This window comes from Sturnus vulgaris, chromosome Z (genome assembly GCF_052056855.1).
Source record: "Sturnus vulgaris isolate bStuVul1 chromosome Z, bStuVul1.hap1, whole genome shotgun sequence".
Taxonomy (NCBI): Eukaryota; Metazoa; Chordata; class Aves; order Passeriformes; family Sturnidae; genus Sturnus; species Sturnus vulgaris.
Genome location: NC_142283.1, coordinates 65050738 through 65067755, shown reverse-complemented (window position 1 = coordinate 65067755; position 17018 = coordinate 65050738). Strand labels below are relative to the sequence as shown.

The 17018-nt window shown below is 42.7% G+C and overlaps 2 protein-coding genes across 3 annotated transcripts in view; one reads left to right on the top strand and one right to left on the bottom strand.

Moving 5' to 3' along the window:
• LOC106859607 (uncharacterized) overlaps window positions 1-3193 on the bottom strand; it is a 42439-nt gene extending 39246 nt beyond the window's left edge. The window contains exons 1-2 of the mRNA XM_088157024.1: window positions 3111-3193; window positions 1073-1302 (exon numbers count right to left, since the gene is read on the bottom strand). Coding sequence (XP_088013150.1) covers window positions 1073-1302; window positions 3111-3193 — 313 coding nt within the window. The remainder of the gene's footprint in view (window positions 1-1072; window positions 1303-3110) is intronic.
• A 292-nt stretch (window positions 3194-3485) lies between these two features.
• Window positions 3486-7289, top strand: GPX8 (glutathione peroxidase 8 (putative)). Of its 2 annotated transcripts, XM_014887046.2 has the most exons (3): window positions 3499-3761; window positions 4383-4644; window positions 6549-7289. In XM_014887046.2, exons 1-3 carry the CDS (start codon window positions 3555-3557, stop codon window positions 6710-6712), a joined length of 633 nt encoding a protein of 210 aa, XP_014742532.1. In that variant the 5' UTR covers window positions 3499-3554; the 3' UTR covers window positions 6713-7289. The 2 variants fall into 2 exon arrangements, with proteins under 2 accessions (XP_014742533.1, XP_014742532.1); XM_014887047.2 differs by lacking the exon at window positions 4383-4644 and having other exon boundaries at window positions 3486-3761.
• Window positions 7290-17018: the final 9729 nt, after the last annotated feature.

The window sequence follows — 17018 nt, the reverse complement described above, 5'->3', positions numbered from 1 at the left end:
GGTACTGGAAGTTCGGTCTGCAATCTGAATGGCCCTCCAGTAGATCTCCTCTAAGGTGAGTAGAGCGCGGGTGTCCCCTGGGCGGTGTCCCTTTATCAATACGTGAAGCCTGAGGTATATGAGTGACCACACCAAATCCAGGCCTGCAGACTGATCCCAGTTCTGCATTTATAGCTGGATCTGCAGAAGCTGCTCATACAGTAAAGGAGAAGCAGAAAGAAGCAAATGAGAGATGTCTTTACGAGCTCTCCTGTCCTTTCGTCTGTTGTTGATGACTTTTCCATACATGAAGGAGCTGGTACAGACCCTGTGCCCTCTTGCAGCCCAGTGAAACTTAAATCCATTCCTGTGTGTCCCACATCACAGAGCAAAAAAAGGCTAGTCTGCCACTGGCACTGCTTGGCTAGGGATGAGATCCATTTCTTCCTCTTTCCTTTCACCCCACTCAGTGTCATCTGTCTCAGGGCCTGCTGCCCTAAGCTGTCTGCACACTGGGAAGGGGAATTGCGGGCACAGCTTTCTTTTCACGACAGCAGCACGCTCCAGTGAGAAAATCACAGAATCAGTTCGGCTGGAAAAGACCTCTGGGATCATCAAGTCCTGTAAGATAACACCACCATTTCAATAGGCCATGGTACTAAGTGCCATGCCCAGTCTTTGTTAAAACACCTCCAGGGACAGTGCCTCCACTACCTCCCTGGACAGCCCATTCCTGTGTCTAATCACCATTTCTGTGAAGTAATTCCTTCTAATGACCAACCTAAACCTAATGATTTGAGGCCATTTCTTCTTGTCCTGCCATGGTTGCCTGGAAGAAGAGACTGACCCCCACCTGGCCGCAACCTCCTTTTGCAGAGAGTGATGTCTCCCCTGAGCCTCCTTTTCTCTGGGATAAACACCCCCAGCTCCCTCAGCTGCTCCTCACAGCACTGGTGCTGCAGACCCATCAGAAGCTCTGTTACCCTCCTCTGGACTTGCTCCAGTACTTCGGTGTAAATAAAATGAAAGGATGCTGTCCTGGAGGTGCGGCTCTGCACCGCCGAAGCCCCGGCAGGGAAGCACCGGCACTCACCTGGCACAAATTCCTTGCTGCAGGCTGTTTCAGAAATCCCTGCCGGCTGCTGTCCTCTCTCCACAGGGATGTGTTTCTGTGGTGCTGGCCCGGTGCTGCTGCCATCGTGTGCAGGCAGCGCTGCCGCGGCACGGAGCGCTTCACCGCAGCCTGTCCGCTCCGAGCCTGCCGCTGCACGGCCACGGCACACCGAGCACCGCAGACAAGGCTGAATGCCTGCCTGCCCATCCCTGCACGGCCACGGCACACCGAGCACCGCAGACAAAGCTGAATGCCAGCCTCCTTGGCGCTGGCTTTAGCTCTGCCGTGCCCTTGCCGAAGGGCAGCAGCCGCGGGTGCTGGGCTGAGCACGGCTCCGGCCCACGGCCAAACGCGGGAAGAAAGGGGAAGCAGACGGGGGAAAACAGTGCAGAACACACGCTTCTGTTAGGATAAGCTGAATCGACGCTGGTACAGAAAGCCTGTTGCTGGGCGGGAGGGAGGAACAAAACAAAACAAATCTAGATTTGTGTCACTCGTACATTAACGCTACATCACTGGCTTTCAAGGACCCAAGGAACCTTCAGCCACATAGTGGAGTAGGTTTAGGGGTCTGGTGGTTCCTGAGAGACAGACACTGGGCAAACCCACCTGTCTTCTGTCTGGAACCAGCGGGTCCTCTGATCTCTGATACCTGGAAAAGGACTTAGATATCTTCTGATTTCTGAACCTTCTCACCACCACTGCAGTTTACCCGTGTCATTATTTTTAATGTTATCTTGTACTTTTTAATATATTAAGGGATACTAAGTAAAGATTAAATTGTTTTTTTAATTTGCATTAGTTCAAATTCATTTATACAGTAATTTGTGTCAGAAAGCCATAAAACCTGAAAAACTATCACACCTTAAAACATAAGAGCCCAGACAATATTAAACAATGTATTCTGTTTTCAAGACAGTTTTTGATCAAGGTTTTAGTTGAGAGTAACAAAAGGAGACAGAGCTAATATAATGGGCTTCAGGGTAATCATTAGGTACAGCAGTATTACAATATATTAAGTTTTGATTGTTTGTTTTATTTAGTTCTGAAATAATATTAGAAGCAAATTGCAAACACTTGAGATGTAGCTTAGACATCAGGATGTTGCATAGATTTTCTGTAACCAAACACATTTGTTCTTGCCTTTAAGGTCAGCATTAGTCACCTGTGCTTGCTTGTTGGGTAGCTTTGTTCATTTCAGCACAGAAGTCTGTGTGTTTTCTTCCCCACCATCAAAACACCATGCTCACAGGCCTCACTGCCAGGCAGAGGGAAAGCCTAATCTGCCCTCAGATACAAATAATAAAATTTCACAGTTTCCCAAGCATCTCTCTGTTATGTAGAACGGTGTGAAACTGTTTCTCTAGTCTTGTTAAACAAAATGAATGTGGATTTAGTGATTATAAGAAAGAGTTGGACATATCACTATGATATTGCACAAATCGATGATAACGGTAGCAATACTGAAGTCACTAAAAAGGAACGAACAACCAGATTCCAGGTATTATATTCAGAAAGGCACCTTCTATTTCCATCCTTTAAAACACATCATTTAAGTGCAACAAAATACCAGGATGACAAAGAAAACCAACTGGGACAGAAATGACTCTTCAATGGTGTTTTGCACAGGGAGGGAAAGAGAGTAAGCAGAGATTCGCAAGCAGCAGAACTCCACTGGAGCTTGGCTTATGCCTGAGACTCTCAGTTAATTCTTCTTTCATGCAGACCTTCAATCTTACCATCTCAGTGCAGCTCGTTGCCAGGTAGCCAGTAGCAATTAAGAAAGCAACAGATTTTCCATTATCATCCCCATTCTTATTGGGAAAAAAAAAAACAAAAAACAAACCCACCCACATGATATTATCTTCCTTTATGACAGCCTATTACCAAGGAGTTTTCCTCTGCTCCATGTGCTAAAAAAAGTTTTACACAGCTGCTCGTGAACCCACAGCAGCTGATCAGATGCAGGGCTGAGCTTGTGAACAGGACAGTTTCAGCCATCCTGCCTTTTTTCTACCTGAACAGCTGTCCCCCAAACTGCTTCTCCAAGCCTGTCTGATAACACAGCTGCCTTCTTCTATGCAACTCCGCCAGATGCATCTGGGGAGCCCAGGGATGCGCTGGAGCTGCGCTACAAACTCACTCTTGACGCCGGCAGCTCTCAAGGCAGCGCGGACACCCCCTGGAGTATCCCACACACGTCACTTGGACAGGGCTACCAGCCCCCCTAGGTGATATTTACACCCTTTTCATCCATTTCTTCTCCCCGTCCCTTCCCCCCAAAAGATCCCGGTGCTTTACACGAGAGCTCGGAAGCCCGGCAGGCACTGTGATTTGTAGCTGGTTTGCAACAGCTAAAAAATGAGCAGCTTGCTCTTTCCGGTCTGAGCTGAGAGTCTCATGTTTCAGCTCCTCCTTCACATTCCAGGCCTGCCCAGGCTCCGCTCCAAAGGTTTCAGAAATGGAGCCCCTCACAGCTAGTTGTGCTCTGAAATACTCGGTGCCCAAAGCCAGGGTCTTTGTTGTCTTCCTGTCAATGGCTTTGTGCACCACCATTCTCTGCCTGCTGCAACTCAGGTTTTTTAAACCTAAAATCAAAGATTTTTATTCTTTTGAAGTCAAGGATTCACGAGGAAGGATCATTTCCTTGGAGAAGTACAGAGGGAAAGTAAGTTATTATTTCGATTTTTCCGTCTTGAATCCGTACAGACAAAAAACGTGTACGTTTCTAGGTAAACAAAAGGTTTGGTTATGGGAGCTTTTGGCAGCGATTTGTGCTAAATTTCTGTTCTTAATACAGTAAGCTGGAGAAAATTTATTTTATCTAGGCCAATTCCAGGAATCAAGTATTAGATCCAGTAAATCAAGAAAATAAATTATATTATTTAACATAGATCAATACAGCCTAACAGGCACATTAGTGGATTTTAATCTTAGGAATGTTTGTTTTGGATTTTGGAAGTTTATCTAGTAAATACGATTTTAGTGCATATCCTAAATGTCTAGCTGTCTGCTAAAAAGTGTGTCTGCTTTTTTAAATGCTTATATTTAAACAAAGCTGTGAGATGAAGTTTATCGGTTTACTGTATTTTTACAGCATATTATCTGAAGGTAAATATCCTCAGCTGTTTTCATCTTTATCTGTTTAATGAAATGATGATCAGACAGATTAAGTTTAGCCTTCCAACAGGAGCCATCACGACAATGAGAAATGCCATTTTAAGATTTAATTGTGACCTCTACAACATCTATGTTTTTTTCTTTACTGTTCTAACTTTTTTTTCTGAAGGCAACTTTGGTTGTAAACGTGGCCAGTTACTGCCAATACACAGACAAAAATTACATCGCACTGCAAGAGCTGCACAGAGAGTTTGGTCCCTCCCACTTCACTGTGCTGGCGTTTCCCTGCAACCAGTTCGGAGAATCAGAGCCTAGTTCAAGCCAGGAAATAGAATCTTTTGCCAAAGGAAACTATGGAGTAACATTCCCTGTTTTCCACAAAATCAAGATCCTAGGATCAGAAGCAGATCCCGCCTTTAAATTTCTAATAGGTAACTGTTTTCTTTTATGTATCAAGCTGCCTGTAACCATGGTACTCTCATTGAATCCAGGGTACATGTTTTTGCGAGGAAACATGGAAGTCTATGGAGAAGCACAGGCACTTAGCATACAATTACTTCCGTTTTAATTTGGATATTCAAAAATATGGACAAAACAATTTTATCCTGAAAACATCAGTTCCTACTCACTGCTTATGAAAACAGGGTACTCTGACCAGCCCCAGCTGGAAATATTAATTTTGTTAGAAATGCTAGCGCTAGAAAAGCCCACCTACAAAATCCCATTCCAAAGTATTTGATTTTTATTTTAAAAAAGACCTTTCTTATGGACAAAAATATAGTTATGGGGGTCATAAAATTACTGGAAGATTTTAAATAAACACATGCAGATGAAATTTTTAGCTGGGTCCTATGACCACCTTTATGTAAACTATATAATAAAACAGGTTTACACAAACTAGTTATATAAAACCACTGATTTTTTATTAATTTGTCATGTGAACTTCAGGGCCTAGCCTGCAAAATCCTGCATGAATACAGAGAGAATTTACAGGCTTGGAACCTCATATTCTCATAAGAAAAATGAAAATCTCTCTCTCTTCAGTTGACCAAAGATCTCATAGACTGAAAGCCAACTTGAAAAGCCCCTCTGAACTTTCCTGAGCTTTGACCAGGTTTTGAACCATATTGATTTATGAAAGAAAAAATAGCTTAGACATAACCCTTTTCTAACACACCATTTTATCCAGAAAATAAAGTAGTAGAAAGCCCAAACCTGCATTCCATTTCCTTGCCTTCAGAGTCTATTTCATTATCTGATAGTGCCTCTTGTGAGGAAACTATTTCAGTACCTAAATGAAATCTTTCCCAGAACACTTATGTGCCATATCTGCTATGATACCTCCTATGTATTTCAAAATTGTTTTTATTGAGGAATCATTTAAGTGGTCACCATTGCCATTGTAACTGTGTTTGTCCCTACCTCCTCTTAGGCATGCTACTAAAAACATCAGGTAACTTTGTCACTCTGAGTTGCCAGATGTCCAGTGGAATTCTTGAGTGTTTTCTCTCAGTTCTTTATAGAAAAGACTAGAGCACAAAGGCACCCGCTGTGTGTGATGAATTCAGATTCTAAATATCAGTGCCATCAGTGTTAAACATTGATACCTATAAAGAAAAAAAATTTGTTCAACATTCTCTTATTTGAGGTGCTGTTCATCCACAAGAAGGAGAAAGACCCTTTGGTACTTCAGTATTCTGAAGTAAAGTTTTCATCTTCCTGCATTCCTGTGTTTCACATTAAATTCTTGAGCATTATCAGTTAAAGTACCTGTTTTCTTCATGTTGCTGTTTTGACAGTCAGAAGGCTGACCATCATGCTATACCACCCTTTTCTGCCTGTGACTGCTAGCAACAGGATGGCAACAGCACTGTCCAATAATCTAGTGTAAAAGTAATCCACTTGCAGCATGAGTGCAGTACCAAACTTCAATCCATTGCTTAAAAAAATAAGTTTAGAGTTCAGCACCATTCCCAACCAAACACTTGTTCTTCAGTCAAAATCTACTGAAGCTTTTTGTGAAAGCAGCCTAATTAAGCCATCACCAGTACAACTTCCTGCTCCCATGTCACTTCCCAAAACTAACATAACACTGGGGATTCTCTGAATAAGCATGCCCTTTTATCATCTTCCCTAGTAACTATTCGTAGGAAGGGGGGAGCATCATTGACTTCCATATTTTCAGATCTTTAGCAGCAATCAGTAAAAATCTATGCCAGACTACCAGCAAAGAATATGGTGGGATTACTTCAGCATAAATAGTCAAAGAAACAGTGCAGGGCCTGGAGACAATTCAGGTGTAAGTCACTAAATTTATCTGATTTCATCCTTACAGATTCTTCAAAGAAAGAGCCTCGATGGAATTTCTGGAAGTACCTTGTCAGCCCTGAGGGTAAAGTTGTGAAATTCTGGAGACCCGAAGAGCCAATAGAAAGTATCAAACCAGAAGTAACATCATTGATCAGGCAGATTATCATGAAGAAAAGAGAAGACCTCTGAAAAAGCCATTCAGTGCCGTGGGTATACAGCCTTTCTGCATTCCTGGGGAATGTTACTGTAGAAGCTAAACCATCAGGTGATTTTGCTACTCTTTAGCATCCGTGTTTGCAATTTGTCTGTTAATCCTGGATTGGCTCCTGCAGTGGCCTCAAGAACGACTGAGGTTACTGACATGACAAGGCACTCGGTACCTTGCAGGGAGGGACCATCAATTTGCATAAGGGGTTTATGATTTCTTTTTCTGAATTGCTGACAACAGCTAATTAAAATTGTCACCAACAGGTAAATAGCTAGAAAGGAGGATTATTAATAAATTACTCAGTATTTACACAGGTTTTTTTCCCCATCTACCAGTAACAAAGAGATTTTATATGCCATTAACACATAATTGCCCTGTTATGAAAGACATGGGACCCAGAGACACCCATAGCAGCGTTTCTAGACACAAATGTAACTGAAGATACCAGTTTTGCAATATCTTCTCAAGGAAGACTACTGAATTGTGAAACTGACAGTTGCAAAAAATTGTATATAGAAAATAAAATTATTAAAAGAAGCAAAAAAAACTGAAAATAAATTTAGCTTGCTTGCTTGATATTTTGATTATTTTACATTCAGCTTTACAAGACCTTTAAAGTGGTCAGCCTTTTCCATACACTTCTGCTGCACTACAGTGCCTCGGATGAGAGCTCCTCTCCTGCTGGATTCCTTCCCTTCTGACCTGGATGAAGACAGGGCCTGTGTAAATACTCATGGCTGCTTACAGAAGGATTCAAGGGGCAACAAAAATCAAGAGCCTGGCACTCTAAGGCGTCTTTCTGAGACAGTCCAAAACAGTCCTCCCCAGCCACCCATCTACCTCTCACCTCTAGAATAAATTGGCAATCTTCACGTAGAGGTAGAAGAAGGGATGCAGGCTCCTGGCTCAAGCCTCACTCCTCTCACCTTGCAATCTCCCCTCCCCAGTCCTGCATGTCACAGCTAACCCATTTCCACTTCTGTTCCACTCTTCTGTTACAAACTGCCAAGTGTTTCGATTTATCTGTTTGAATGAAGGGAGATAGTAAACTTGAGAAAGAAACCTCACTCCAGCTGTCCATGTCTTGAAGGAGGGCTGAGATAATAAAAAGGAGAAAAACCTGTGTCTCAGTAGAGTTTTCCATATGAAAAGGATGGGTAAAATTAGTGCTGTTCTCTTATAAGACTAACACTGATTGAAAATACCTAAGGTGCTTCAAAACTTTTTCCAGTAAAGACAGCCACTCAATTATATAAAAGAGGTGAGAAATTCAAAAGCAATATTTTAAAAAGAAAGGTTTTTTTTCATTCACTTATTGAATCAATTCAGATTTTCACCAAAAAAAAAAAAAAAAAAAAAATCGATGAAGATTGAGTAATGGTACTGATGTGGAAGATTAAACAAAGTCACTCTCAATAATGACGAACACCTTTTTGGAAAGGAATTCAAACTTTGAAAGGAATGCATGGCAATTTTATCCACTTAAAAATTCAGAGTGCAGTTAAGGACTATGTAGAAGTCTCATTTGACCAATGAGCCTGCTGCTGGTGTTTTAGACCAGCCCCTGGACTGTTCGCCATTATCCTGCAAGATTCTACATCAAATCTGTCAAGAAAGTGCATATTCTTATGCTGAGGTTCTGCACTTTACTCCTGTCTCCTTCTGTATGTACAGTGTGAGAGCACAGAGTGGAACATGAATGGTGATTTTTGTCATATGTCTCTGCTGCTTTGATGGAGCAGGAAGGGAACTGAGATATGGACCCTCTCCCCCCTCTCCCCTCACTGGGAGCAGTCGAGGGTCCATGCAGCTAAGTGGCAGGACACAAAGTTTTGCCCATAAAAGGTGGATTTCTTAATTGGAAAATGTACAAGTCTAAAGCGTGCATGTCCGTTCATGTGAACTGCCAAAGCTCCCTGGTTTTTGAATCGCTGAATAAAAAGGGTAAGTACAGAGAAATGTTGGGTTCTGTTAGTGGAAAGCCCCCCCCAAAAATGCCTGTTTTAGTCCTGGTACTTCCTGAGAGTTATTCAGCACATGAGAAATTTCACCTGGGTCCTTTAAACACTCAAGATAAACAGTGCGGTATAATATTCTTGTTGGAAAGGGATCAAGAGGGAAGGAAATGTGTACACCTTGTTTGACTCACCCACTAGAGCTCGTATTGTTTTTCAGAGGACACGGTGTAATCTTGAATATCTCAATGCCATCATTAAGATCAAGTGTCTGTCCCGGTATTCAGAAAGAGCATGTGATATTAGCAAACAACTGACAGTTTACTCACGGCTTCCTGAATCATATTCACTCCAGAGTCCTAAAAAAAAGAAGATTTTGTCTGAGAAAATAGTCATGGAACTTCTCATTCCACTATTCAGTCACAACGCACTACAACCATCTTCTGAAGAAATTTCAGTATAGGTAGCATTCAGTCCTGATTCTACACAGTTTAAGTTTTTCAAAATTTGCTGTTAATTAACATTCCTCAACAAGTTAACATTCCTCCTCAAAAAAACTGAGTGTGTTTGTATTACTTACACATCATGAGACATGCCAGCTCTTGCAATATAGTATTTAGGGCAGATCATTGATAAAACAATCACTGTTTTCTTAAGAGTATATTACCAGTTATTTGGTAAAAAATAAAGCATCTTTAATGGCCAAATCTACACAAATTTAGAAATAAATAAAATGAAATTCAGAACAGTATTATGCAGACAAACATTTATCTGTAGTCAAAAGCCAAGAAAGTAGTGTTAAAGCATGTCTATATAAATATCCACTTAACATTAATTAAAAATATAGCATATAAAATGCAAACTGTAACATTTTAAACAGATTAAAACCTATTTCTTGTATTCTTGAATAATCCCCCCTGTTTAAGATTAAACTACCCTTCTATGATGCTTAACAAAAGTCAGTCCATGAGTATTAAAGTTATTTGATTTCCATCTGAGCATAACCTATTGCATCATCCATCCTAACCCTTCACTCCCATCTCAAACTTCCTTCACTCCTTAGGTCTAACATATCCTTATTTTCATAAACAAATACCATTTAACTGTGAGCTTCTCTTTCCAAAAAGTTGCCTGGGAGTGAAAATATTCTAAGTAAATTCGTCACCAGTAGTACATGTTCCTGTAAATTCAAGTAAAATACCTGTTTGCTGAGCCAACGCATCAATGTTCCTTCAAACATTTAGTGGTGCAAGAGAAACATATTCACGTAGGGTTCAAACCTGAAACTGTTCCTTAATATTTACATAATTCAGTAGATTGTTCATAAACCAGTTGGGGTAGCTGTATAACTGCATGAAGTACAACTGCATTTACTTCTACACTCACACTTTATTTTAAACCCTGCATTCACTCAGTCTGCCTAACCTAGTGCCCCTCCCTTCGGTCAGGGACGCCAGGCAGCACTGGAGCAGCTGGGGACTCATGAGATGTTTGTAACAGCAGTGTTTATACTCTTGTCTCGGCAGGGATGTGCTAATCTGACAGTGTAGTCAGTTGCTGGTGTGTGAGGAACAGCTAACTAACAATACACTGCCTAATCACCACACGCAGCGGGGGATGGCCGTGACTCTGCACACCTTCAGCAACACTGCTGCTCCTTCTCTTCACTGCCCCACGCACATACAGCAGCACTTACATAAAACAAGTAGCAGCAAAGACTTTCTTCCGCACTCTGTAGGTGCCTAAAGTGCCAGGAGGATAAAATTAACACTCTGTTGGCTGCAGTAGTATGTCTGACAGAAACTCGCAGTGTAACATGAATCAAAAATATCAGTGTGCTTCCAACCTTTATTCTTCCAAGTATAGTGCTATGTCCTGCTCACAGTGTGGCTGGTGGGATTATGTGCAGTTTCTTAAAATGCATTGATGTTCACAAATTAGTTGGTTTTTTTTATTAATTAATTAGCAATTCATTAATTCAGAGAGCAATCAGAGAGGAAAAACTCTAAGGCTTGCTTTTAAAATCACATACAATGGAAACGTAATTATTTTTCAGGTATAGTATTTAGGACGTTAATAAAAGTGACTTTAACCCACTGAGGACTCTAATTACTCAAGTAAAAACAAACAAACAAAAACACCTCTCAAAAACTATCAAGCTGCACTTGCCAAATATTAGTATTAAAAAATTAAAATCAAACTTAAAATGCATGTGAAGTTTTTAACTGTGCTGCTTTTGCTTTTAAAAAGCTCCCAAGAGCTAAAAATTTTTTTAAAATATTTTAATTATTTACCTGTTTCATGTATTTAAAAGCTTCCTGTTACCTTGGTATCTAAAAGTAGATGAACACCAGAGTCTAAATCAATCAAAAATTCCCACTGTTGTTAGAATAATGGAAATACAAGATACCACTTGTATTTGCCTGACAGTAAAAGAAAGCAATAGTCAGGAGAAACAAAAAGATTTCTTACTCGTAAGTAGTAGCTCTCTGTTTTGATGACCAAGGTATGTGGGAAAAGAAAGCAGATGCGTGTTAGCTGCTACCAGAATTTCAAGCAGCCAACATACACTGCCATCCCATCGCACACAGCTGCACCAGCTGCACGAATTCCAGCATGAATCCCAGCGTCTTCCAAAGGAATTCCCTTGAAACAGCGGCGAGCCAGCCCTGCAGCTGGTGACAGTGCAGCAGTGACTGCTGCATTACGTACAGCAGTCAACTAGCAATACACTGCCTACCAGACACAGAGTCCTGATGAGGGAGATGCCTCCTGAAACAGTGTGCCTGGAAACATGCCTCTTTTTTTTTTTTTTTTTTAACCAAAATTCATCATTATTCACCTGTTTTAATGTTCCTGTTTCATAGGTGTATATATACAAACCTTGCGTGGAGCTCCCAGACTGTCCAAAAGGAACTGGATAGTGTTGCAAACCATTTCTTGTCTTGGTTCTAGGACTTCCAATATAGTATGTTACATCCACTGGGTAATTTGTATCACATACACTTACTTCAGTCCTTTTCTCTGTGGGACATTTCCTTATGGCCGCTGTTGCAACTATGGCCTCAGTCTAGATGAGCCCGGAATCAAACTCAGTGCAGTCAATTTTACTGTGAAATTAGAATTATCATTGGTTACTCCATAGTCCAACTTACCTGTAGCCAGAGCATACCTCTATTTACAGCCACCTAATGGAGAATGAACAAAGATTTCAGGACTGAAGCTCATGAATTGAGTCTGGATGCAGGTAAAAATTCTACCTCCAACACCATTTTGATTGAAAGTCCTTTGAAGTCATGCTAGAAAGGAGGTATTGAGTTAGATACAATTAATATTGTATTTGAAGCCTTCGCTTTGTTCCTTCAGGATTGGTCTTAAATCACTCAAAATAAATCTTAATTCAATACAAAACAAAACAGAAAGCATTTACTTCCTTGAGTGCTGCTGCTGTTAGCAGCCACAGAAAGTACAGGCTAATTGAGTTCTTCTTGTTCCACAGCAAGAGGAGGCCACCTCAGAGCTTTCCGTGATGTTTTTGAATGAAACAATATGGAGTGCAGCTAGCAGCTGTGGACACATCAGGGACAACAGCCAGCTAACATGCACTGCCAGACTGTTACATTCTCTTCAGTTTTGGCCATTAGTTCCCCTTCACCACCAAACCCAAAGGTTTGTCTCCCAGAGCTCAGTCATTGGTCACTTTGGCAACACGGCTACACTAAGGGATAAGGTACATAAAATAAGTTGGAGCAACTTACGTTGAAGCAAGAGCTTATGATGAAGCAACATTCTCAGCATGTTAGAGATTACATTTCTATACTGTCGTATCTATGGTACACTGGTTATCTCCTGCCTCAGTGTTTTTCAGTCGGCTCAATACCACCACGACCTTCATTTCTCACTCTCAGTTTGCATGTCACAGTCTTACCTGGTTTTGTGATTCATGTCAACTCCTTAGAGACACAAGCTGCCTGTGCTTTACTTATTGATTACTGTTCAGCAATTATTTTTGTGATTAATAAGTTTCCTACCTAGGTTCTTACTGTACTTGTGAATTCTTTGTTGTGTCCTTTATCATTTACCACCCTCTAAATGTAGGTAACTGAGTTTGCAATGCCAATGAAAAGAGAGCTCTGCAAATCTATGCAACCCCTTCAGCCAGGTCAAGTAACTTTTGTTTTTAAAGAGCAAGCAGTCCCTCTAGTGCACCAGGAGAGAAACCCGAAGGCGTTTTTGTTTTCTCGTCTGAACGGACGTCAATTGACCATAACTTGTGTTTTTCTGACATCGCAGGTGCTACACTTGAGAAAGCGTCATAAGGATTAATAGAAAATAATAAAATTTTTATGTTGTGGGGTATTTTTTCAAAGTCACTTATTTTCCATAGTTTCTTTCCCTCCTTCCTCCCTCTCTCCTTCTGTCTCCCAGAAATGCACAGTGGAACTCTCAGTTCAGTGTGTACAAAGGAGTGCAAACGTCTGTGCCTGTCCTTACCTTAGCCGCTCTCCGTGGGCTTTGCTTTCTGCTCCACTTGAGGTCTTTTCCAAGCGTTCTCATCATTCGTCATACTTGGAAAAAAAAAAAAACAAAAAACAACAAAACACAGAGACACAACACTTAGCAACCGCGCAGCTCAATTTATTCACCCTAAATCACCCTCCATCCAGCCTTGTTGCTGGCGAGGCTTCCCTGGGAGCCACGGCCCCGGGGACAGGGCAGAGACGCCGCGAAGGACCGGTCCTCCCCAGGGCCCCGCCAGCCCCTGCTCCCCGACGGGCCCAAAGCCCCTGCACGCCCACGGGACACTTGTTACCAAAGCAAGTCCTCATCCCTCCTGCTCCTCCGTCGGGCGGGATTTCTAATTTCCGCTTCGTCTCTGCCGGGGCTGGCTGAAGCTTCTGCCGCCACCTGGGGAGAGGTACCCTGACCTGGAGCAGGATCCCTCCCAGCGGTTCGGTTCCGTGCAGGTGCGTGGAGGGCAGCAGACTCTCACGGCAACCTGCGCGGAGGCAAACTTATAGCCAGGCCAGCCCTCGGGGCGCCGGTCCCCGCAGGGAGGCGGTGCCAGCTGCTCCGCCGCCCACCGCACCGTTCCCTGGCGCCGCACTCCGTCCTTTAAGCATCCCCAGGCGCGCCCGCCGAGGCGGGAAGCCGTGTCCCGTCCCGCCGGCGGGACCGCTCTGCGCGGCGGCGGTCCCGGCTGGCGGCAAAGCTCCCGGCGTGGCGGGTCCGGCGGCTCCGAGAGCAGGGCGGCCGGCCGGTGCCAAAGATCTCCGGCTGGCATCGGGAGCGGGCAGCCCGCCAGACCGACACTCCCGGCGGCCGCTGTCCGCCTCGCCGAGGTCGCTGTGATACCGCCCCAGCCGTGTCCTCCGGGGCTGCCCCCGCGGCCGTGACACCGTCTGGGGCTGCCTTCACTCGGCCCCTTCTCCCTGCCTAGGAAATAGGGCTAGGGCAACTTCACAGAATCACAGCTTCACAGAATCAATTAGTTTGGAAAAGACCTTTGAGATCATAGAGTCCGACTTATGATCATACGCCACCATGTCAACTAGACCAGGACACTAAGTGCCGCTGCATCCAGTCCGTTCTTAAAACACCGCTAGGGATGGTGCCTCCACCACCTCCCTGGACAGCCCATTCCAATGTCTAACCACCCTTTCTGTGAAAAAATTCCTTCCGATGTCCAACCTAAACCTAATGGCTGGAGGCTATTTCCTCTTGTCCTGCCACTGGTTGTCTGGAAAAATGCCTTTCAGGCATTTTTAGAGAGCAATGAGGTCTCCTCTGAGCCTCCTCCTTCCTTATCTCCTCTCGGGATAAACAGCCCCGGGTCCCTCAGCCGCTCCTCGCAGGACTGATGCTGCAGACCCTTCACCCTTTGTTTCATTCTCTACCCCTCTCTTTAGCACATGCTGCGCACAAAACCCCTCAGGTCTCGCACAGCTGTTTCCCACCGACACTTCTGCTGTGAGGAGCCGGGCACCACCGCGGAGAGAGCGAGGCCTGGGGGGCAGTGCCATTCTGAGGCACTCAAGCCAGGCTGCCTGAAACTGAGAGCTGAATGCGCTGCCGTTTTCTCAGACGGGACTCGGCAAACGGCATCGCCTGTACGCGCTCTCCTCCAGCGCAGGTTCCCCAAACCCAAAAGCGAACAAAACCTCGCCACTTCGCCACCATCTTACTTTTGGAGTCTTACCAAACTCCAAAAATAACCTGCTATCATTTGTTTTTACGTGACAGGCAAAGTAAGAAGTAGTAGGAGAAAGTGTGAAGAATCGCTTAATGCCAGCAGATGAGTTGCTCATGCTTGGGTTTTATGGAGTTCGCAAGCGGGAGGGATAGTACACATAGTTAGGCACTCATTTAATCTGAGAAAACCTGGGCACAGGTGTTGCAGGAGAAAGATAAAATATAGTTTTTTGAAAGATAGGGTTTAGTTAAATCGAAAGAGACAGAAAGAGGATAGTTACTGGTACGTGTAACATGACCTTTTTTTTCAATGTAAGTTCAGAACCATTATTTTTCAGTCCTTTTCACAGTGTCAAAATCTGGGGTGACACTACCCAGGTTTTCAAGAGAGAGATGCATGCAATCACACGGCGTGTAAAAGAACACGTTTTTCCTATTTCTAGCTTCTGAGTGTTAGAAACAGCATTAAAAATGTTATTTTCTAAGAGTAAGAAGCAGAGTACCACTTTTTAAAAATATGCTGAAAGTATTCTTCACTTTCTTACTGTTTCTACAAATCAGGAGAGATATTTCTAAATTTTTCATTGGAAAATAATTATTTGAAAATATAAAAAATTCTTCTGCAAAAATCTTCTCATATAATTTCTTATTTCCTACCTAATTCTATTTTGCAGCTGTACATTTCACATCAGCAGAAAAAACACCATGTAAACAAGATGACTGGGGACAATATTTTTATTGATGCATGTGTAATAAACAAAAATAAATATCAATGATGGTGTTGTTTTGCCAAATCAAAGTAAAACTATTTCCAAAAAGTGCCACCTTATTACCTCCCTTTGTGCTGGTAAGGACACAACTAAGCACACCCAGCATACAAAGTGGCTGGGTCACTCAGCACCTCCTTAATGCTTTCTGTAAAACAAACAGCACACAAGGCAGTGCTAGCATAGCTTCACAAAGGATTGTTTGCAATGCTTCAGTTGCTCGTTTAACTGAATGTGAGTTTTTTCCTACAAGACTAACGTTTAACTAGCACGGCCAAATATCGTCACCCTGCCTAACAGCAGACTCTGGCATGCACTGCAAAGCAGCTCGCTTGAACACTCAATAAATCAGCAACACTCAAGTGAAGTGTATTGAACTGTTACCTATCAGACCAGTATTTGAGACTCTTAACAAACCTTTTTCTCACACTGAAAAGTTTCTTTCAGAAGAGAAAACCTGTAGCCATGCAGTTTGTTTGATAGGGGAGGACAGAGGTTGCAATTGAGAACTATATGTCTGTAAACTGGAATAAAAGTCAAAAGACTTTCAAAGCTAACAAGGTTTTGTTTGAGTGAATTAGAATTAGGATTAATTAATGCTGAGCAATTCATTGAAGAGTAAATAATATGACCCACTGCAACTGGTGTTACAAGCAGTGATTCCTATCTGTGGTGTTACAAGCAGTGATTCCTATCTGTGAACCTTCAACTCATGCATTCACCCGTGCACCATGAATAGATTGCATTAAAAGATCTGGAGGTTTTTCTATAAAAATTCTACTGAACACTGATTAGCAATGGGAAATATGCCAAGATATTACATTTAGTAGCAGCCTTAATGTAAGGAGGTGAAGTCAGTGGTAAATAAAAATAAGCAGAAGTGTCATGGGGAAGTCTGAACTTTATTGTGTTTGTCGAGAAGGATGTGTTAGAATGTCAGGAAGGTATTACAACATCAAGGACATCCTAAATACTTTCTTCTTCACTTGAAGCACATGATATTCTGGAAATTGTGATAAGAGTTTTGTTGTCACTTTGAGATTGTAACTGAATTTTAAACATAGATTTGTTTTAGAAAAGCTGTACATAGTTAAATGTATAATTTCTGTAATGTTTCCAGCATCTCACTGATATGTCTACAAAGCGAAAAAAAGTCATCGGGGTTAAGCGTCTTTGTTTCTTTCTCACCGTGGATTCATTTTAGTCTCATTCACTATGGACTGTGGAGGCCCATAGGCCTGCCACGGCTCCACCCTCAGCCTTGCCCTGGAGGGATGTCCCTTGAATGGGATGTCCCTTGAATGGGCTGTGATTCGCTTGTCTCAACCTTCCTGGAAGGATGTTCCATAAGTTGGCACACCTTTTTTTATCAT